Below are 23495 nucleotides of genomic sequence, written 5' to 3' on the forward strand. Positions count from 1 at the left end.
TTTCTGATTAATAGATAAAACCCACATAAAAAGTTCTTGGGAAAGATCCTCAATAATTTTTTTAGAGTAGAGAGTCTGAGATCAAAAAATTTCAGAATCACTATTATATTCATTTGGATCTCCAAACATTTATTCATTATAAGTACTTGCAAACACATGTGTTTGTGTAACTATGCATATAGGTATGTATGTGTATATGTATGATTCTCCTCCATGATAGAGATCTTGCACCACCACTCCACTACTTTCCCAGTTCAAAGTAATCTTTTTCATTTCTTTCATCTTTTACAGTACTTTTTCCTTCTCCTCATATCATGTGACATTTAATTATGTATTATTTTCTTCTATTTCCTTTGTGTTAGACTTGTCTAACTGATTATAATATATTTAAGTCCTTAACAGGACTATGTCAAATTTGCTATTATATAAAATAACCAGCAAAGAACTGGAAACAGATAATTTATTCAATAAATGTAGATTAAATGATTATATAACTAATCATTTAGCAGCATAATTCTGATCTACAAAGTTTCAAAAACAGCTGATAGGAATAAGTTTTATAATGACACTTACTGAAAAGTAAGTAATAAGTTTTTGAGTTTCACTTCAGAGATCACAGTTCCCTGAAGTTCCTCATGTTTCTCCCACATGTTTTTTTTTTTTTTTTAATCACAATCTCTAGAAAATAATTTCTCAATGGCTTCTAATGTCCCTTCCAGATCAAAAATCTATGATCCTATGATCCTGTGGACATGAAGAGAAATCCAAGTTAAATTTTCACTCCCCTCCCAAGCTGTTTTTTAAATGACAACATATTAACAAAGCCCAATCGCAAAGGTATTCTTTAAATTATAAAGAGTTATTTATATTTCCTTCCCTTGGAAAGCTCTAATCTAGTTCAATTCATACAATAACCGAAAATATTCTATAGATCTACATGTTGTCATATAAGCTTCTTTTGTTAGTTATTCATATCACAATAGAGAGCTAATAATATTATTGAAAACACAGCTACATTAATATGTCCCCAGAGGTCTGTGGTACAGTAACTGATCTTATAACTGAAGGCCTCTCACAATTAAGTTTCCTTTGTACTATACTATACTATACTATACTATACTATACTATACTATACTATACTATACTATACTATACTATAACTATTATATTATATTATATTATATTATATTATATTATATTATATTATATTATATTATATTATATTATATTATATTATATTATATTATATTATATTATATTATATTATATTATATTATATTATATTATATTATATCAATGTTCTTTGGTTGAGGGGGGGATGGAAGAAAGGGTGGTAGGGTGGGTCATCCGCACTGTATAAAGCCAAACAGTATAGAGCAAAAAGAAGAGGCTGTCAAGGTTAAATTGGATTAGAATCCATAAAAATAGTTATCTAATATCAAATTTGCTCTTAGCCAGTTTTTCTAAAAGTTTAATCTATTTATTTTTTTTTTAATCTCACTTGACCACTGAATAAAGATTCCTTTGTTCCATATTTATGTAGCTCTATTTACAGAGAGTGGGCAATACAAAGGAACTTTCCCCCCTCCCCCTTTTAAGTTTCTACTATTAGGGGAAGGGAATAAGCATTTATATAGTGTTTACTATATGTCAAGGCACTCTTAAATGATTTTTATAAATATTATCTTATTTGACCATCTCAGCAATCTTGAAAGGTAGTGCCAAGTCTATTACATTAACTCATCATGGAAAAGATCCTCTGACTTTTTTCCAGCAGTGGTGGTGAACTTGCATTGATGCATCCTTATACCTTCCTACTGATGAGGAGTAAATTGATGAGTAAATTGTGGTCTAAACCGAGATGGGTCAGTTCCTTTCTCTCTCTCCTTCCTTCCCCAAAGTAACCAATGGCGGGTTCGGCAGCAAAGGAATTTGCTACTTAATGCTGTATGGAAACATAGTCTTTATTGATTAGAATGGAAACACCGGAGAGCCGGTGGGCAAAATGGCTGCATGGTACAAGGCCATTTGCAAAGAGAAGATTTTTGAGTTCTCTCTTTTATGCAGTGATGTAAATAAGATAAGGACTCTCTTGTTATCTTTTGGGGACAGACAGAAGTCTCTTCCCAAAAAGGAATTTCCTGATGCCATTTGGTCTATCTGAGAAGATTAGAATGGGGGCTGTAAAATCCCAACCAGCTCAGATAGCCCAAACTAGTTTGACCAGATCAAAGTCCAAGTCCCAAATGCAGTTGGAGATCAAACAAAGAATACCAAAGGGGCTACCGCCCTCAACACTACCACAATTGCCTTATGAACAATGGATTTTTTCTTTTTTTGTTTTTACTATACCAGTATAGATAGTGCTAATTCAACATAAAAATAGAAGTATCCCAAACAAGACAGAATTCTATGAAACAAGATCACTGTGTTACTTAATCACAAAATTTCGGGTTCTTAAATGAGATTGGAAACCAAACAGGCCAATCCATCCCTAACCTGGAGGTCCACAAGTGGACAGATAAAGTCTGCTGGAAAAGTCTCCTTTAAATAGGGAGGAAGCCCATAATCTCACACACATACAGACTATACTGATAGTCCCTAGTGTTAATAATAAGTTTTCCTTACATCAGATTCCAAGTTTTTAGCTTTTTCCCCCATGGCACCTCTTCAGATAAACATGAAGATAATTAATTATTCAAATTATCCTTATGTGGCAACATCTACAGTCCTCTTCTATTTGTCCCCTTCTTAAAATTTACTACAATATTTCAGATGCAGTTGAATTAACAAAGAATGCAAGTTCTGTACTCTAAGGGTTTTCAGCTCCTTTTTTGGAATGTGGGATAGCAAATGGAGTACTGGATTTGGGACTGAGAAGACAGCAATTCAAATCCTGCCTCAGACATACACTAACTGTGTAAGTCAATTAGTTTCCTTATATGTAAAATGAAGAGGTGGATGTCAATGCCTTTAAGGGCCTTTTCAATTCTAAATTTATGCTCTTTTGGCACCACATTACTAAATATGAAGGATAGAACTAGCTTTTTTGGTTGCCATGTCAACCTGATAAATAATATTAAATTTATAGCTCATTAAAATCTTCAGATCTTTTTCAAACTTTTCCCCATGCTTCCTCTTCACCTGTATTTTTTTTCCTTAACACAAATGGAAAATTTTACAGGATGGCTAGAAGACACCCTGGATATAGAGTGCTCATCCTGGAAAGCTTCGTCTTCCTGAGTTCAAATCGGATCTCAGACACTCACTAGCTGTATAACCCTGGGCAAGTCACTTAACTTGTGTTAGGTTGTGTGCCTCAGGTTATTCATCTATGAAATAAGCTGTGGAAAGAAATGGCAAATCAATACAGTATCTTTGCCAAGAAAACCCCAAATGGGAACATGAAGAAATCTGAAACAACTGAGTAACAACAAAGAACTTTTATATTTATCTCTAATACATTTCACCTTACTTAGGTCTGGTCCATTGTTCTTAGCTTTGGAATCTTATTCAAGTGATACTTTAGAAATTATTCCCAATCATGTCATACACAACTCAGGCTGTTGATAAAATTATGCACTGGAACTATCATGAAATAGCTGTCTACAGTTATTTTTTTTTAACTGAGGCAATTGAGGTCAAGTGATTTGCCTAGGGTCACACAGCTAGAAAGTGTTAAGTGTCTAGGGCCATATTTGAACTTAGGTCCTCCTAACTTCAGATCTGGGGCCCTATCCACTGCGCCACCTAGCTGTCCCCAGTTATCAAATTTTAAAAACAAAGCCAGAATTAAAAACACTGCTAACCAGTCCTAGAATAATGCATTTTGCCACTCTTCTATACTTTTACTGCTCTTATAGATTCAAATATACTTCCTCTCTGCTGACCTCTAGTATGGCATCTCCAAGTTCCTACTAGAAATTTCAAAGTCAATATAAATTCAACATGTCCAAAATTGATCCCATTACTTTTATCCTCTTCTTAAGTTCACTATTACTACCTAAGGTACCACCATCCTCTCATCCTCCTCAAACCACAGAAGTCATCCTTGACAATTCACTTTCTTGTCCCACATATGCAATAAGCTGTCAAATCCTGTAACATCTCTTGTATATAATTCCCTCTCCCATGCTGCTCTTCTCTGGTGATGCTCTAGTCCCCAGCACCTTAAGCTTGGGCTCTAACAAAGGCCTGCTGTTATCCTAGATTGTCAATTGCTTCCTTATATTTCTTGCAGTGACAATCCATCTCCTGATTCCAAGCGTTTGGAATCATGTTTGGAATTTTCTTCCTCATCTCTGTCTCCTGTCTTCTTCTAATCTCACCTAAAAGCTTACTTCCAGAAAATTCTCCACTAACTCTTCTGCCTTTCATTCGATCTCTACTTTATTCTTTACATAGCTTACTTATATATAGTTTTGCATATTGCCCACCATTAGCCTATGAACTCCTTGGCTAGATCTCTTCTGTGTTTTTTGGTAATGCTCATCAAAATATGGTGCTTGAACAACATGAATTTTTACCTAATGACTTTAGGAAACAAAAATTAAACCTGAAAAATGAAAAATACAACAATTGAAATGTTAATTGAAAAGAAGATAACAGATAGGAAAAAAACCATGAAAAATGAAAAATTTAGAGTAAGAACAACTATCATGGGAAATGCCAGTTAAGAAATACTGAACTCGGGGGCAGCTAGATGGCACAGTGGGAGTCCTGAAGTCAGGAGGACCTGAGTTCAAAGTTTCAGATGCTTAACACTTCCTACCTGTGTGACCCTGGACAAGTTACTTAACCCCAATTGCCTTAGGGGAAAAAAAGAAATATTGAACTGTTCCTCACTGTAACTGCTCCAAAGGATATACACACACACACACACACACACACACACACACACACACACACACACATCAATCTCAAAAGTAATATGACATAGTTGAGAGGTTTTGAAACAGTCTCTATCTTTTCCCTAAATAACTGATCAAATGATAACTATATTTGGACCAAACAACAATAATGAGGTAGGACAAAAAATTGTATGATAAATTTGAAGGTATGTATGTATGTATGTATAAGTGTGTGTATATATAATATATAAGGGATAAATTTTTTTCAGCCTTTATATTTTGTTTTTCCCTTTTATCCTATTTGATTATTTGCACTTCAGATATGTTTTTTTCCCTCCTAATCATAATCTTTTCTTGTTAATACTCTAGGAATCTTCAAAACTGGATTTTTTCTTTGCAGGTTAGATTTATATACACATATATCCATAAACACCCATAAATATAAAGAAAAATAAAGAGTCTAATCTGAATAATTAAGAACTTTCAGCAGAATGGTTTTATTGCTGTTCCTTTTCTATGATCAAACCTCATAAAGCATAAGCAGAAAAACTATAGTATATGAAAAGAAACTTTGTAATGTTCAGAATTCCAAAGAAAGAAAGTGAAGAAATTTCAGAATTTAGAAATTAACCATGGGCCAAATAAAATTTCACTCCTTAATCACAATGCTTTTTTTCAAAAATCCAACTAACTGACTGCCACCGATTTATAAAACAGACAGCAAAGATGATATTACAGGATAGCAAAGGTATAATTATAGTTTTCTAATTGAACAAGGAAATTTGAAGTGACATTACAAAAATACTCCCAAAACAAAACAAAAATTCCTTAAATTCAGTTGTGACTTTAAGCTTAGAAATCCTTACTATGAAAAGACAGATAAAGAAAAGCTTAGTTTTATCTCAATGTCTCTAATTATAATTTTTCTTTCACATAAAAGAAAAAATCAAACCATAAAACTTCACAAATATTTCCATTGTTGATAAGATGAAACTCATCCACTATTTGCCAAACAGATGACAAATAATCCTTATTCTTTTTCTTTAAATTTATAATTCTACATTTTAAAATGTAACATCGAGTCACATCTTCCAGCATAAATGCTTAATGGAAAAAATTTAGATTAATACTATTAGCATCAAATATTAACATTTAAAAAACACAAGTATGCTATGAATACACCCCCTTACATATAAAAATACCCAAGATTAAAAAAGCACTTTTGATACCTTTAATACTCTCTTGATAGAGCCAATCACAAAATTTCTTGTTTGATGCTTTTTATTCCGAAAAATCCAGTCACGATTGAGCACTTTCTCTCCTTCTTCTAAAACATTTTTTTGACCTTGGAAATGTGGTTTCTCATATATAATCCAACTAAAATAACAGCAGCAACAACAATAACAAAAATCAAGGTACAGGTAACTTGTTTTTAAGATATTATTAGACAGGCACATGAGTATATTATTGTAAGTCACAACATTTCTCATTTCCTTATATATTTACCTTTTTTCCATGACAAGTACAAAATCCTGCTTCTAAACACAAAATCAGAGCCCAGCTTTAATAGCTGATGTGCATTATAAAAGATAAAGCCAGTAATATATTGTAATATTTATTTCAATGACAAGACAGACTTATTATTAGATTGTAACATTATCAATTCTAATAGGACAAACTGAAGATTTTCTGTGACATTCTACGCTTTTACTAATTTTAGCAAATCCATTTCCACAATAACTGACCAAAAAAAGGGGGGGGGGGAATGAGCTTTTTCTATTTCAGAATTTATTCAGCAAGGGTCATTTAAAATTACACAAACTACATTAAGCTATTTTTTCAATAGCTGGCCTTCACATTCATGAATATTTCACTATTTTTGTAGGCATTTTTTAAATAACAAGTTCCTAATCTGTAAAATGGAAGCAATAATAGTAACATCTCACACAAGTTGTTCTGAATGTTAAATATGAAAATGCACATAAAGGGATGGGTAAACCTACATCTAAGTTCTTATCTATGGATGGCAACTTGGTTTTATTAAGGTAGCTCAAGTGGCTTATCTTTTTTGCCAAAAATAAGAGAAAAAAATATTCACCATATCATAAAAACCTTATTAAAATGTTTTCTTTTATCAAAACAAGTTTGAGAAAGGGAATAATACCTCTATATATTTAAGACAGATGCAAGGAAGAATGTACACAACTTCAGAAAACAGGCTTTAAAAAATTCAGATGAGGATTGCTTACCATCCTCTTACAACTTTGATGAGTGCTCCATTTGGAAAGGTCCAGGATGTAGCATCAAGAATGTTATTATAAACCTCCTGTTTATATTTGCTTCCATGAAGGTCATAGACAACCATCTGAAAATATGCAGTGACTAATTTAAAGAATGCATTTGAACTTCAGAAGAAAATGTGTTAAAAATCATTTCTAAAGACACAAAAACAATTAACTGATGTAGATACAAAGGTATCTTTTTTATTCTAGGTCACTAAAAGTAAGACTTAAAATTTTCTTTTTCCTTTCCTCAAAGAATGCCTCTCCTTCTTCTCTACCTTCATATGGATATACAGAAAATGACTATTTTTACCTTCCCAGGTCTGGGGTTACTTCTCAGGTATTGTTTATCAATGGGATTCTGAAATTATAAAAATAAAAGAAATCAGTATCCAAGGAAGAGTTAACTGGATAACATAAATTTCAAGTTCTGAATTTCAAAAACTGTTTTACCTTACAGTTACTGGCTGAATTTTAAAGCATTATTACTTATAACATCTGACCACAAAGACAAATAGAAAGACTGTGGCAATGCTAATAAAAGCTGCATCTTCTCAAATACAAGTTTAAAAAAAAATTACACAGAACAGTTATCCAAAGAAGAAATGAGTATATTTAAATGGAGAAAAATACATTCATATAATATTTTTCTAACTGAAAAGTGGGAGTTCCAAACCCATTTTTAGCTATATTTCTCAACTGTCCTAAGTTTCTTTCTATACTACTTTGTATAATACAAATTTTCCACATGAATAAATCAATGTAAAAAGGTAGATTTATAGTAAAAATTAAAGATTTCTTCTCAGTCACTTGTTTCTTGTCTGAATTGTCAGAACTACATTGTGTTTCATGCATTATTTGCATACATATGCAGTCATGTATTTTACTGTGTACTTTGTTTAAACTACAGAAAAGAAGAGAATGGTAGGAGGAAAAAAAACTGGGGGAGAAAGGCTAATAGGAAACTAATTCATATTTTTGCTTTTTATTCTTAATTTGAATATGTATTTTTATAGGAGACAAAATAGAATAAAAATACTAATTCTTTTGTGACTCAGGAGACATTGGGAGTTTTACAAATATTTTAAAATATCACTGAATATTTATGTTTTCAAGATACAAACATGGACACACATATATGCAACAGAAAGTAGCAACTTTCCAGATAATGTATCTTGAAAACTCTTAAACACTGTAAATAACTACTCCTTAGTATTTCATTATTAATTAATTGGGGGATTCTTTTTAATTAATGTAATAATAATACAACCAAAATTCTACTAAGATAAATAAATATACTAATAAAGGGATCTCTATGTCTAAGGCTATTTTTAAAAATGCAGGCCTGTATTACTACTGAAAAATACAAATGGGGAAATTCTCTTCCAATGTAGAACAGCAAGTTATAATTTTAGAAAGTTCTTAAGGCTCAAAGAAATTAGGTGATTTGTACAATTACATAGTTCATATGGGTCAGAAGAGTAAATTGGTCATAGCCAGGACTGGTCTATTCACTATACTATGCTGCATCTCCTAAAACTACTTTAAAATAACAAAAAATCCACAATACAATTAAGAATGTTTATCAAATATCTGAATATGCTCCTTAGATTGTACTACTAAAATATAGTTTTATTATATATATTTTAAAAATTAAATAAGTAAAATAACTTACCTCTGGACCAGTGTTTAATTTGGGGACTTGTTCTTGAAGATTACCTCCAAACTTGAGTCCTTTCTCAGGTGATACGGTTTTAGTAGTTTGCAAATATTGGTTATAGACACTCTTGAAAGATGAATGTAATTTAGAACTGAGGTCAGACTTTTGAAGAAAAGGACCTGGTGCATGGTGAATTAAGGTCCTGTCTTGCCACAGGACAGTTTGTTGATTAGAGGTGGTGGGTTCATTTGAAAGAAAAAGTGGCATTTTGTAAGATCTACTTCCATCTTGGTCCTCTCCTTGATAAATTATAGTTGAACAATCTGGAATTTGAAAAGTAACATGTTCTCTCTTTCCGGTTGTCAGAATAATCTCTTTATGTTGTGGTTCCTCCTCATCCTCATCCACTACAATTTCTTGCTCTGTCTCAAGCTTTTCTCCATCATCAAAATTCATCCTTAAACGCTCCGACACTGATTGGAGAAGAGACAACACAGAAGAGGGTTGACTAGCACCATCTCTTGATTTTGCACTAGATCCACGGTGTCCTGGGGATACTTCACTAGACAAGATATCTTCCTGTGAGCTATCATCTTCATAAATAGGAGATAAGGCTAAAGGATAGACTTTGTATCTTTTTGCCTCGACTGATAAAAACATTTCAGAACTGTCACTATCAAACATTTCACTGGATTTACTCTCCTTTTCAAAATGATGAACAAGGTCAGTTCTACTTTCAGACCTTTCACATACCAGAACATGTGGCACATCACTGGTAGACTTGCCAGGAAACACCAGGGAATGGGCTCCCTCTTCTTCTGCAGATAAATATTGACACTCATCTTGAAGGGGTTCTTCATACAAAATGGTAAAAGTAGAGTTACCTTGCTCATCTTGTGGTATAAAAGCTAAATGTGATTGTTCATTTACAATGTCATAATCTAGACCTTTTTCGTTCTTACACACTGCAGTCATATACAGATGCTTTTCTGTCCTTAGTTTGAAATCTTCAGGTAAAAAATCTGGTGTCATAAAGCCAATGTTTCCTTTGCAATCTTCATTCAATGTAGGCAATTCATAACCCTCAAACTGAAATTTAGCTTTGTTGTCACACAACACTATATTTTCCTTTGTTTCTATAGGTCTTATTTCAGTTTGTCCAAAATTCCTTTTAATATCTATTTGGTATACTTTTTCTAATTCAAACATTGCAGGTATTACTTTATTTTCCTCAACATTTCCTTCAGCTGTCTTTTGGTTCATTTCTGCTATGTCTAAAATAGTGGGTTTTGCTGAATCAGTTTGTGAAATTTTCAATTGAATATCATCTCTGTGTGTTTTTTCCATTTTTAACTTGGAGGATATCACTGTAGTTTTTCTACCATCACTTTCAATATCCTTTTCAAATGCCTTTTCAATTTCTAACATGACAGGTGCCATTTCATCAGTATTCCTTTTAAATGGTTTTCCCATTTTGAAATTATCAGGCATACTTTCTAATTTTGTAAAATTTAATTCACTTCTTCCATATGATTTCCCCAATTCTAAAACTGAGGGCATCAGCTCATTTTCTCCTGCATTTAATTCAACATCCATTTTGAATGTTTTTTCCATTTCTAACACTGAGGGCATTAGTTCATTTTTTCCTGCATTTAATTCTGTATTTTTGTTTACTGTTCCCATTTCTAGCATGGGTGGTGCTACCTCAATTTTGCCCATACCAAATTCAGCATCTTTTCTGCATACTTTTCCCATTTCTAACATATCAATAGGTAGTGATTTATTACTGTGTCCTGGTAGGCATTTTTCATTAATACATACAATACTATCGGAAAAACTACTTTTGGATGTGCTGGGTAAATGGCTATATACTTCATCATTCATGAAAGGGGGCCATTTGAAATTTAAGACAAGTGTTTCAGTATCTTTCTTCTGAGTTTTGTGGCAACCCACATTATCTATTTGAATTAATGCCTTTTGCACTTTACTTTTGTCTTTGTTAAAGGTTAATGGCATACTTTTATCATCTAAATCTTTATGGGATATGTTCTCTGATAGTAAAACATTTGATTTTGGCAACTCCACACTATATGGTTGTTCCAATCCATTTCCAGAATATAAAGGTTTTTGGTAAGGCACCAGTTCTCTTCCTTTAGTTGAATGTGTGTCATTTAAATTACTTTTTGCCAAAAGACTTTTTGATTCTTTATTTTCACTAACTTTAGTTACGCTTTGAGATTCTGGCTGCTCTGAAGCCAAGAATCCTTTAGCTATATAATGTGGTTTAACAATATCATTGTTCAGAATCTTTGTGTCATTGGCCTTTTCAGTATTTCTGGCATGGTTCCTGGGCTGGGTTTTTCTGTAATGACTATCTACCAGTTTTTGCTGGGCACCATGAATAACCTCACTGACCAATTCCCTTGCTTTGATTATTAATAAATTAGACATATCCATTTTATCAGTATCAATAAGGAGATTCCTCTCACCACTGATAGTTAAAACACAGGCCTTTCCTTCTCTTTTGTCTTCTGACACATCTTTAAAACTGTACTCATCCAAATGGTCTAGGGGCTGAATCAATGTCTTCTCTTTTTCTTCTGATGTTTTGTTACCAATGGCCTCTTCTTTCAAGGTAAATGCATTACATCCCTGGTAGTTAACCCCTATTTGTGTGGACTTTAGCTCTTGCCTGGCAGACTCCAAAATTAGATCAACCAACTTCTCAGCTGCTTTAACGAAATCACTGTTGGAGTCCAGAGGTCTAGTATATGCTCTTCTCCTTGTTCCTGTGTCCTCAGCTGATGCTTCAGAACACTGTAGGCTAAAGCTGTTAACTGACACTGTAGCACTAGCAACTGTTTGAACATCAGCTTCCATGGCACTTTTCAGTACAGCAGCAGTGATATAATTAGGCCCACCCTTTCCAGTATGAATGTTAGGTACATCTCTGTCATGTCTATGACACAAGGCCATTTCTGCCACTATGTGGCTAGCTTTTTCACATTCCCAATGGCTACTGTTGGTGGACAAGGAACTATCTTCACATGAGAATTCTTTAGTAACTTTCAAAATTTCAAAATTATCTTTGGGTTTAGATGAATTCATAATCATGTTAGCTTCTTCAGGTTTACTGAAGGAAGATGAAACAGTATTAGAACTGTCACCTAATAAATTATTTTTTTCATAATGTCTCTGAAATGAGGCCGTTTCTTCTACTCTCAGTATAGAGGAAACCTCAAGAAAACTTTTGGCTTTTAATTCAGAAGTGATTTTTGCCATACTAATATCAGAATCCAGAATCTGTAAGGTGCCATCATCTTGAGTTTTAGGTAACATATCAGAGGAGCTGAGCCCTATTCCAGATTTATCAGAAATCATTTTAGAGCCATCAATGTCTCTAAGTTCATGCAGACCAAGTGAGATTTTGTTCTCATCATGTGTCACTGACCATATGGCTTTACTGTCATGGCCATGAAGCAAATTCTCTGCCATACCACTCTCAAGAACAATTGGGGCTTCACTTTGGGATCTGTGAGGACTTTGAGTGGCCTTTAAATGTTTATCTGTGAACATACAATTAGATGGAGAAACCTCAGCTTGGTAAATCTCTTCCGAATCAAGATCAGGAAGCAGCAGATGAATCTCCTTGAATGTTTTGGAATGAATGGTTTTGTCTTGTTCATGCTTCACAGCAGGATTCAAACTCTTTAAAATAGGATCTTCCCACTTTCTGAAGATTCTACCTTCAAAGTCAAAAGTAGGAGTTAAATCAGACGGATCAGTCTTTTTATTTTCAAGGATGGAACATGTTTTTTCACTGTTAATACCTGAAGAGTCAGGCAAAACTTTGGCCAGTGCAAGATTTTCAGATTCAAAGGGACATACTGAAATATGGTTTTTATTAACAATTTCAGATTTCAGTCCAGATGTTATGCTATTTTGTATACAACACATCTTTTCTGACTCATTAACAGATTTTATAGAGGGATGGTTATTTTGAATTATTAAAATGTCTTGAGACACTTTATCTGATGGACCAAAATCAAAGTTCTTGTTTTTTGTTATAAGATTATAATCAATGCCTTTCAAGAAGGATCCAACCATTTCATTTTTTGTATGTGATATGTTATTTGAAGAAAAGAGGACTTTAGTTGAAGAAATTCCTTTTTCTTTTGTATCTTTAACTTGCACATTTGTTTCTGAGTCTTGAATAACTGACCTGTTTTCTTCATTCTGTAACCATTCTGTAACTGTTTCAGCTTCATGAACAACAATGCTGCCAAAATTATATGACAATGGGCATTTACTCTCTGGCAGTTCCAATTCTTCATGTAAAGCTGTTTTACTTGGAGTTGACAAATCTTCATATTCATGTTTGACTGTTTCTGATTCTCTTTTAGTTAAACCTATATTCATGTCAGAAAGAACTATTCTTGAAGTTTGAAAATGTTGATTTCTTTGCTCTGATGTTCTATCATTCTTCAAAAAGTTGTTTTCTAAAGTGGTTTTGGGATTCAATATACTCTGAAAAGCAGGATTTCTAGGTTTTTTTATATCATTTTGGAATAACATTGATCCTATCATGTCATTGTCTATTCTGTATACTGGTACATAATTTAAAGGATGATTATAACAGGACTCAACTATAGAACTAGAGATAGATTCAGGAGATGATGATGGTGATGATGGTTTGCTTAATACAGATTCCTTAAAATGACTGTTATTTAAAATGGCATCTTTTAAAGGGCTTTTGAGCAGATGTGTGTCATTCTTGATTGGTGAATCAGGACAGACAACAGCCTCAGAATCACTTCCAGTTCCAGTCTGAGTACTTGCACTAGAATCCGAAGTTTCATTTGCTCTTTGTACAAAATTCAAATTCTCTAATTTGGTTTGTTTCTTCAAAATTTTCAAAATTTGTTTGGGACCCCGGTAAGTTGAATATGTAATGGAAGATATCTCAGGTTCACATTCTACTTTTCTATAATGAGAAGTTTCAGAGCATTAAGAAAGGTAATTAATACACTATATTAATATTAAATTGTGATTTAAGTCTCATCTGCAATCATCACTCAAAACTTAAACTGAACATCACTATAGCATCACAACAATAAGCATATATTTAATACCTATTATTAAACACATTATTGTTTTAGGTTCTGAAGGTACAAAGATAAAAATCAAAGTCCCTGTCCTCAAAGTATTTATGTCTATTATTTCACTTAATCTTCATATTGGTAAACTAGTAAATCAAGTAATAATAGCTAGCATTTATATAGCACCTACTACTATGTGCCAAATATTGGGCTATTTACAAATATCTCATTTGATCCTCTACACAATATATAGCACCTGGGACAAACAAGTAGTTTGCTCAGGATAACATACCTAGTGTCTGTGGATTGGATTCGATTGAACGACATTCATGTCCTCCTGGCTGTAGGCCAAGTGTTCTCTCCCTGTACCACCTAAATGCTTAGTTTTATTCTTCTTACTTTATAGATGTTTTATATATTTATCACAAAGAATAACACAGCCAGTAAGAGACAAAGAAGAAATTTGAATTCTGGTCTGCTGACTCCTATCTTTAATTGGGTTTCAAAGATTCGTTCCTAGCTTTCTCTGGTGAGTAGGCTTCCCTTCTAATGTCTATTGGAGAAGGGAGGGGTTCCCTATTGGCCTCCCTCAGATTTGGGTTAGTTGATGGGTTTGCTGTAAAAGTTTGGATTGCTATAGAAATAGGAGTCCTTGCTGGTAGGCCCCAGGGGTGAGGTCTAGCTGTTGGCCAGGTCAACAATGGGGTCAAAGGCCTTTCTGGTGGCCTATTCTGGGGTAGAGAGTCTGGGTTGGGACCTTGCTATATTTGCACAGACTGCTCACTTGTCTCGGGGCTGCTGGTTTGCAGAAGGACAGTGCCTTACTGATAAGATTGCCCCAGAATAGAAGCCCTACTGTGAAGCTGGCTGTTGCTTCTGCTCTTACATCTGATACCCTTCCCAGACTAGTGAGACAGACCTTTCATGTAGTTCGGGTAAGCTTTTCTGATCCTAGATCAATTATGAAGTGATTTTCTAGTTGCTTAGCGGGAAATCTGGAAGAATTTCAGAGGGTTTCTTCCTCATTCTGCCTTCTTAGCACTGGAAATCCCACAGTATTTTAAAGGACCAAATTTTGAGCAATTAATACATTAATTAAATTTCTTCAGATCCATCCCAAAGAAATCTGTAAGGACAGTATTTCTGGAAGCAATCTAGGAGATAATCTACAGCTGTATTGCTACAAATCTCTCATTTCTATCTCTGGGCCGTTTTAATTTTTCTGAATTTATGTGCACACATCCATATGTATTTTAAATAAACAGAAATAATTCTTATTAAGGGTTTCTGGCTGTCTTGCATGCCTAGGAATACTATTCTTCCCCTACTCCCAATTAATGATCTCTGGTTTCCTTTAAATGAGAACTAAAAACCCTATTTTCTACAAGGTCTTCCCCAATCCCTCTTATTTCTAGTTCTTTCTCCCTTATAATTATTTCCTATTTATAATGTATATAGCTTACTTTGTATAGATGTGTTGGCATATCATCTCTCCCATTACACTGTAAGCTCCTTGAGGGCAGAGCATATATTTTGCCTCTTTTTGTATCACAATACTTGGTACATACTAAGTGTTTAACAAATGTTTATAGACTAAATGGATAACAGAGTTGGATGAGACAACTCCTGAGGTCCCTTTTAGCACCCAATTTGTAATATAAGAAAAGGAAAGAGTCACACAACATAGAAGCAGGACAAAATGAAATAACTGCCTCCTTTAAAACATGATTAAAGTGTTGTACATTTAACTGAAGAGTACAACAGGAAATGAATCATTTCAGTATCCATCTATTAAAAAAAATTCAAATCAGCAATAGCAAATTATTTATATGTGCCTGGAATTGGAATACCTACCCTGTTAAAAGGATAGTCAGTCTTCCAGAATTAGAGAGCACTTGGGAAAATCAGCTTAATTGAAACATGGCAAACTTGGAAAAAGGCTTTTTTATTTTAGCTATCTGTATGAAGAACTGATTCTTTGAATTAAAAATCTTGAAAAGTTTATTATTCCAGAGGCAGATTAGTGGAACAATAGAGATATATTCAGGAATCAGGAGGATCTGAGTTCAAATGTTACCTTAGAAACTTGCCATTTACCAGCTGTGTGACCCTAGACAAGACACTTAATCCCAAATGCCTCACCCTCCAAAAAAGTTTTTTTTTTTTAAAAAAAGTTTATTATTTCAAAGGGGTTTCTAGATGAGATTATGCTATTAAAAAGAGAATAGGGCAGGGGTTGGACTAGAAGCCATTTTCAGGCCTTCATATCCTTTTGCCTAAACTATTGCTATTGTCTCTTAATTGCCTTTAGTACCTACATACTCTAGATTATTTTAGCTGCTTCTGTCAGGAGTATTATGCAAAGGCACAAATTAGCACAGTATATATTGATGGAGAGGGGAATGACTTAAAAGAATTACTTCCAAATTTCTCAGTCAAATAAATACTGGTAGCTATCAAGAATGGGTTCTCCTCACTTCCAGTTGATCAATGATGGACAGAAATAACTATACCCAGAGAAGGAACACTGGGAAGTGAATGTAAATTGTTAGCACTACTGTCTATCTACCCAGGTTACTTATACCTTCGGAAGCTAATAATTAATGTGCAACAAGAAAATGGTATTTACACACATATATTGTATCTAGGTTATATTGTAACACATGTAAAATGTATGGGATTACCTGCCATCGGGGGGAGGGAGTGGAGGGAGGGAGGGGATAATTTGGAAAAATGAATAAAAAAAAAAAAAAGAATGGGTTCTCAATCTACTTTTATAGCCTTACCTATCCTTTTTTCTTTAAGAGAAACTTTGCTTAATTCAAGTTAGTCTATTCATCTCCAAAACAAACTAGGTACTCTTCTGTACATTCTTCTTCCTCAAAGCACCTTCTCTCCCATTTCAATTCTGTTCTTACTAGACAGCTCAGACAGTCCAGCTAATCCTCAATCAGCAGTGTTCAAAATACCCTGTCTAATCCTGTAAGCACTTATTGGGTATATTAATCATCTGATACAACATACTATATCTTCTAAAACTTAAACCTGCTTAATCCCCAGTCAGTCTACTCCAATTCACTCCAATTGCTTTCAGTTTTGCTCCAGCCATATCCTTTGTAGTCTTGACTATACAGTGAACTAACTCAACTTTATAATTTTCTCTACCCTTAAATCTTTTGGACTGAATATAACCCTTCAGGGGGAAAATGGAGATTTAATGAAACAGAGCACTTTAAGCATTTCTGATAAAAAGACCAGACCTGAACAGAAAATCTGACTTTCAAATAAAAGTCTCAAAAGAAACATAAAAAGGTAGACCATAAGAGATTCATAAGATAAAATTATTTACATTCCTACATGGAAAAATGATATTTATAACTACAGAGAACTTAATTAGGGCAGTTAGGAGTATATATAAGGCGGCACAGGTGTGATTTGACTTTGATGGGATGGTATCCAAAAAATTAAATGAAGGAATGAAAAAGAGGGATGCACTGAGAGAAAGGGGAAGAGAAAGAAAGAATTATTTCATATCAAAAAGCCTTTATAATAAAGGGGAAGATGGGGAGGGAGGTGGTAAATAAAACTTGAACCTTATTCTCCTTAGAATTAGCTCAAAGAAGAAATAAAAATGCAAACTCAGTTAGATACAGAAATCTATCTTAATCTTCAGGGAAGTAGGAAGGGAAGAAGATAAAAGGGGCAATAATTGTGGAAAACAATTTTATAGCAAAATTCTATAGAAGGGCCTCATTTTTCAAATTATATATATATATATATATATGCATGTATATATATATATATTTTTTTAATCAAATTTGTATTAATGTTATTTCTCAATTGATAAAATAGTCAAATGATAAGAACAAGCAGTTTTCAGATGAAGAAATCAAAGCCAACTACAGTCATATGAAAAAATGCTCTAAATTACTTATTTAAAAATGCAAATTAAAAGTACTTCACATTTATCAGATAGGCCAATATGACAAAAAAGGGAAATGATAAATATTGGAGAAGATGTGGGAAAATTGAAACACTAATGCATAGCTGGTAGAGTTATGAAATGATCCAACCATTCTGGAGAACAATCTAGAACTATGACCAAAGGGCAATGAAGCTGTGCACACTCTTTGAGCTAGCAATGTCACTATTAGATCTGTATTCCAAAGAGATTTAAAAAAAGAGGAAAAAGAAAAGGCTCTATATGTATAAAAACATTCAGCAGCTCTCTTTGTAATGGAAAAGAATTGGAAATTGAGGGATTGTCCATTATTTGAGGAATGATGGAACAACTTGTGGTATATGATTGTGATAGAATACTACTGTATATAAGTGAAGAACAGAATGCTTTCAGAAAAAAAAAACTGTTAAGACTTACATGAACCAATGCAAAGGTAGTAAGAATCAGACACTGTACAATAACAACACTATTGTATACAATGATCAACTATGAATGACTTACCTATTTTTAGCAATTACAATAACCAAAGATAATTCCAAATGATTTATGATGAAAAATGCTCTCCATCTTCAGGGAAAGAACTGATGGAATCTGAATGCAAATCACAGTAAGCTTTATTTTTACTTCACTTGTTTTGGGGTTTTTTTTGAGGGGGGAGGCCCAAATTTCTTTCACAACATAAGCAATATAGAAAAATATTTTGCATGATTACATATGTATAACCTATATCAAATTGCCTGCCTTCCTATTGAGGGGGGAGCAGAAAGAAGGTAAGAATTTGAAACCTAAAAAAATTTTTAATAAATGTTAAAAATTGTTTTTATTTGTAATTAGAAAAAAATTTTAAAAGAGAATCACCATCACAGAAAGGATAGGAGTCCAGCATATTCTGGTTCAGGCTGCATTAGCAAAACCCCAGCCCCAGCCTAGCTTCTTATCAATAAAGTGGGAATGAGGGGCCCAGGAAGCTCGGAATCAGCATCAGGACCGGCTGATTCTAACTCTCTCAGCCCAGATACACAAAACACAATTTGGAAGGGTAGTACAAAAGTTCCATGGAACCAGTGTGGGAAACCAAAATCCTAGCAAAGGTCACACCAGTTTAGCTCCAAACCCAGGAAAGCAGGTCTGTTGCTTTAGCACATTAGATCTTATAGCAACAATGGAGCAGGGACAGTTCCAGTTCAGAAAAGAGGACTTGTGGTCATGTCCCCAGAAAGGTCTTTGAAAACAGCTTGGGACACTCTCCACCCTAGAAACAGAGCTCTAGTTAAACAAAAAGTTAAACAGACAACAAAAAAAGTTTCTATGTTGACAATGAAGATCAAAACACACAGAAGATAACAAAGTTAAAGCTCCTACATTCAAAGTTTCCAAGGAAAAAATAAAAACTGGACCGAGCCCATGAAAGAGCTCAAAAGGGATTTTGAAAATCAAATACAAGAAGAAGAGAAAAAAGTAGGAAAAGAATTGAGAGTGGTACAAAAGGAAACAGAAAAAGCTAATGAAGAAAAGAATGTCTTAAAAAGCAAAACTGGTCAACTGAGGAAGAAGGTACTAAAATAATTCCTTGAAAATTAGAATTGAGCAATGAAAACTAATGACCTTAGGAGAAATCAAGAAATAAAGCAAAAACAAAAAAAAAAAAAAAAGGAAAAATGAAAAAAACGGTAAAAAATCTCATTGAAATAACAAGACTTGGAAACCAGATCCAGGAAAGAGAATTTTAAAATTATTGGACTACCTGAAAGTCATGATCAAAAAAAGAGCCTGGACATGATTTTTCAAAAAAGTATTGAGGGTGAAGCCAAGATGGCAGAGAAGGCACACTCAACTTTCTAAGCTCCTCTCATGACCTCACGACCAATCTTTGAATTCAGCCTCAAAAATAGCGTTTGACTGATGAAATTCATGAAGATTAAAGGCACAACAACTTATCAGCTGAAAAAAATCTAGAAGACTGACAGAGCAGGTTTGTCCTGAGGGGCGGGAACAGACCAGCTCAGGCAGGGAGATAGTAAAAGACTGGAGTCCTGAGCGGACCAGGGATGAGGTAGCCTCTGTGGGAATGACTGCCACAGGTTGACTGTTTTGCCTTGATTGTAAAGCAGTGGACCAGCAGAGAGATTAGAGCTAGAGGTACAAGGTATTCTAAAAATGCCAGAACCTAAGAGGATCTGGCTGTACCCACCCCAAACTGGAAGTGACTCAGCATAGACCAGCACAACTATGCAGTTGCATTCTGCACCATGGCAAATCTATAGGGCAGGAGAGGTGCAGCCCAGGGCAGCCTCTAATATGTACAGTGGGGGGCTCAGCCTAGGGCAATAGAACTTTCCTAGCCAGACTGTGCTTCCCTGGCCAGAGCCACTTCCGGTGCCTTGGGAGACTATTCCCTGAGCACCTGCAAATATCCACAGCCCCACAGTGGGATTTGGCTTGGGATAGTGACACTTTCACTGCTCAGCCTCTTGCCTCAGGGTAGTCATTAATCCACACAGCAGGGTTTTTCCCAGGGCACTTTCTCAGCTCCACCCTGCAGGCCTGAGTCACTTCCATTGGGAAACTATTTCCCACAGCACTCACATACCTGGACACTCTTTGTAGTCTGTTGGCAGGCCGTCCATATAGCTATTCCTGTTCTGCAGAGGAAGCTGGTAAATTCCTGCCCTGAAGGCAGACCCTACAGGTTTTAAAAAATGAGTAAAAAAAAAAATCAAAAGGACAATGGATAGCTTCTATACAGAAAGAGAGCAGGTTTTCAACCCTGAGGAGACTAATAGCAGACAGTCTCCAGACAATTGTTGGTCCCCAACACAAAAAAAGCTGTTCTAGAACAGACTATTAAAAACCTTAAAAGAGAGCTAGAAGAAAAATGGGGAAAAGAAAGAGAAGCTATGCAAGAGAGTAACAACTTCCTGACATGTGAACTGCAAAAGGAAAACAACTTCCTGAAATGTGAATTGGAAAAGGTAAACAACTTCCTGACATATGAATTGGAAAAGGTAAAAAAAAACTCCCAGGAAGTGCAGGGAAACAGAATTTGTGAATTGGAAAACGTAAAGAATTCCCAAGAAAGTAGGATTTGTGAATTGGAAAAAGAAAATAATTCACTAAAAAAAAAAAAAAACATTCCATAGAGCAAAACAACTCATGTAAAAACTCAATTGGACATTTACACAATGAAGTAAAAAAAAAAAAAAAAAAAGCTAATGTAGAAAATAACTCATTAAAAATCAGAACTGAACAAATAGAAATAAATGATTCATTGTGACACTAAGCAAAACAAAAAAAAAATGAAAAAATAGAAACATTAAATATCTACTTGGAAAAACAACAGACCTGGAAAATAGATCTAGGAGAGATAATCTGAGGACACAAGAGAAGCAGAAAAAGGCGAAAGGAACTCTTGTGAATTATATTTCTGTTGTGGATATACATAAAGACTACTTGTATAATTTGATTTTACTGATATAACATAAGGGAAGTAGAAATGGAACAGGGATAGTGTCAGAAAAAGGGAAAAGGGGAGGTAAAAAGAGGGAAACTACTTCCCACAAAGAAGCAAAGAAAACCTATTATATTTGAGGGAATTTAGAGAGGGGGAGTAACATTGTGTGAATCTTACTCTCATCAGAAAGAAAATAATTGACATATTTGTTTTACAGAGAATTCTCTCTCACCTCATTAAAAAGTGAGAGAGGAAGAGGGAAAAGGAAAAGAGTAACAAGGGAAGGGTACAAGAAAGGGGAAGGGATTGAAAGGGAGGAGGGAGGGATACTAAAGAGGGAGGACTGCGTGCAAGTGAGGCTCATAAATTTAATACTGGGGAAGGGATTTGGGGGGCAAGGGAAAAAAAGCATAATATAGGAATAATATGATGGCAGGAAATACAGAATTAGTAATTTTAACTGTAAATATGAATGGGATGAACTCTCCCATAAAGCGAAGGTGGATAGCAGACTGGATCAAAAGTCAGAACCCTACAATATGTTGTTTACAGGAAACACATTTAAAGCAGGGAGATACATACAGAGTAAAGGTAAAAGGCTGAAGCAATATCTATTATGCTTCAGGAGAAGTAAAAAAAGCAGGGGTAGCCATCCTTATCTCAGATCAAGCAAAAGCAAAAATTGATCTAATTAAAAGAGATAAAGAATGAAACTATATCCTGCTAAAGGGTGGCATAGACAATGAAGCAGTATCAATACTAAACATATATGCATCAAGTGGTATAGCATCTAAATTCCTAAAGGAGACATTAAGAGGGTTGCAAGAAGAAATAGCAAAACTATAATAGTGGGAAATCTCAACCTTGCACTCTCAGAATTAGATAAATCAAACCACAAAACAAATGAGAAATAAAGAGGTAAACAGAATATTAGAAAAATTAGGTATGATAGATCTTTGGAGAAAACTGAATGGTGATAGAAAGGAGTATATTTTCTTTTCAGCAGTTCATGGAACCTACACAAAAATTGACCATATATTAGTACAAAGACTTCAAAATTAAATGCAGGAAGGCAGAAATAGTAAATGCTTTCTTTTCAGATCACGATGCAATAAAAACTACATTCAACAAAAAGTTTAATAGACCAAAAAGTAAATGGAAACTAAATAATCTCATCTTAAAGAATGATTGGATGAAACACAATAATTTCACTCAAGATAGTGACAATGATGAGACAACATATCAAAATGTGCGGGATGCAGCCAAAGCAGTAATAAGGGGAACTTTTTTTTAATCTTTAGAGGCTATTTTGAATAAAATAGAGAAAGAGAAGATCAATGAACTGGGCTTGAAACTTAAAAAAGCTAGAAAAAGAGCAAATTAAAACCCCCCAATCAAATACTGAACTTGAAATTCTAAAATTAAAAAGAGAAATTAATAATATTCAAAGTAAAAAAAATTGAATTAATAAATAAAACTAAGAGTTGGTTTTATGAAAAAAACCAATAAAATAGATAAAATTCTGGTAAATCTGATCAGAAAAAGGAAAAAGGAAAACTATATTGTTAGTCTTAAAAATGAAAAGGGGGAACTGTCCACCAATGAAGAGGAAATTAGAGCAATAATAAGGAGTTATTTTGCCCAAATTTATGCCAATAAACTTGAAGTGAAATGGAGGACTACCTCCAAAAATATAGGCTTTCCAGATTAACAGAGGAGGAAGTAAATCGCTTAAATAGTCCCATTTCAGAAAAAGAAATAAAACAAGCTATTAATCAACTCTCTAAGAAAAAATCCTCAGGACCAGATGGATTTACAGGTGAATTCTACCAAACATTTAAAGAACAATTAGCCCCAATGTTATATAAGTTATTTGAAAAAATAGGGAATGAAGGAGTCTGACCAAATTCTTTTTATGACACAGACTTGGTATGTATTGATACCTAAACCAGGTAGGTTGAAAACTGAGAAAGAAAATTATAGACCAATCTCCCTAATGAGTATTAATGCTAAAATCTTAAATAAGATATTAGCAAAAAGACTACAGAAAATCATCCCCAGGATAATATACCATAATCAAGTAGGATTTATACCAGGAATGCAGGACTGGTTTAATATTAGGAAAACTATTAGTATAATTGACCATATTAATAACCAAATTAACAAAAACCATATGAGCATCTCAATAGATG

At 34.1% G+C, this 23495-nt stretch overlaps 1 protein-coding gene across 7 annotated transcripts in view; it reads right to left on the reverse strand.

Moving 5' to 3' along the window:
- Positions 1 to 23495, reverse strand: part of CRYBG3 (crystallin beta-gamma domain containing 3) — a 140435-nt gene that overhangs the window by 54568 nt on the left and 62372 nt on the right. For all 7 annotated transcript variants that reach the window (XR_012487920.1, XR_012487919.1, XR_012487922.1 and 4 more), the window contains exons 4-7: positions 8808 to 13776; positions 7446 to 7493; positions 7100 to 7215; positions 6080 to 6227 (exon numbers count right to left, since the gene is read on the reverse strand). Coding sequence is in view for 3 of the 7 variants with exons in the window: in XM_074299834.1 (XP_074155935.1) it covers positions 6080 to 6227; positions 7100 to 7215; positions 7446 to 7493; positions 8808 to 13776 (5281 nt within the window). In the remaining 4 variants the exon portion in view is untranslated. The remainder of the gene's footprint in view (positions 1 to 6079; positions 6228 to 7099; positions 7216 to 7445; positions 7494 to 8807; positions 13777 to 23495) is intronic.

The sequence above is a fragment of the Sminthopsis crassicaudata genome, chromosome 3, assembly GCF_048593235.1.
Source record: "Sminthopsis crassicaudata isolate SCR6 chromosome 3, ASM4859323v1, whole genome shotgun sequence".
NCBI classification, from domain to species: Eukaryota; Metazoa; Chordata; class Mammalia; order Dasyuromorphia; family Dasyuridae; genus Sminthopsis; species Sminthopsis crassicaudata.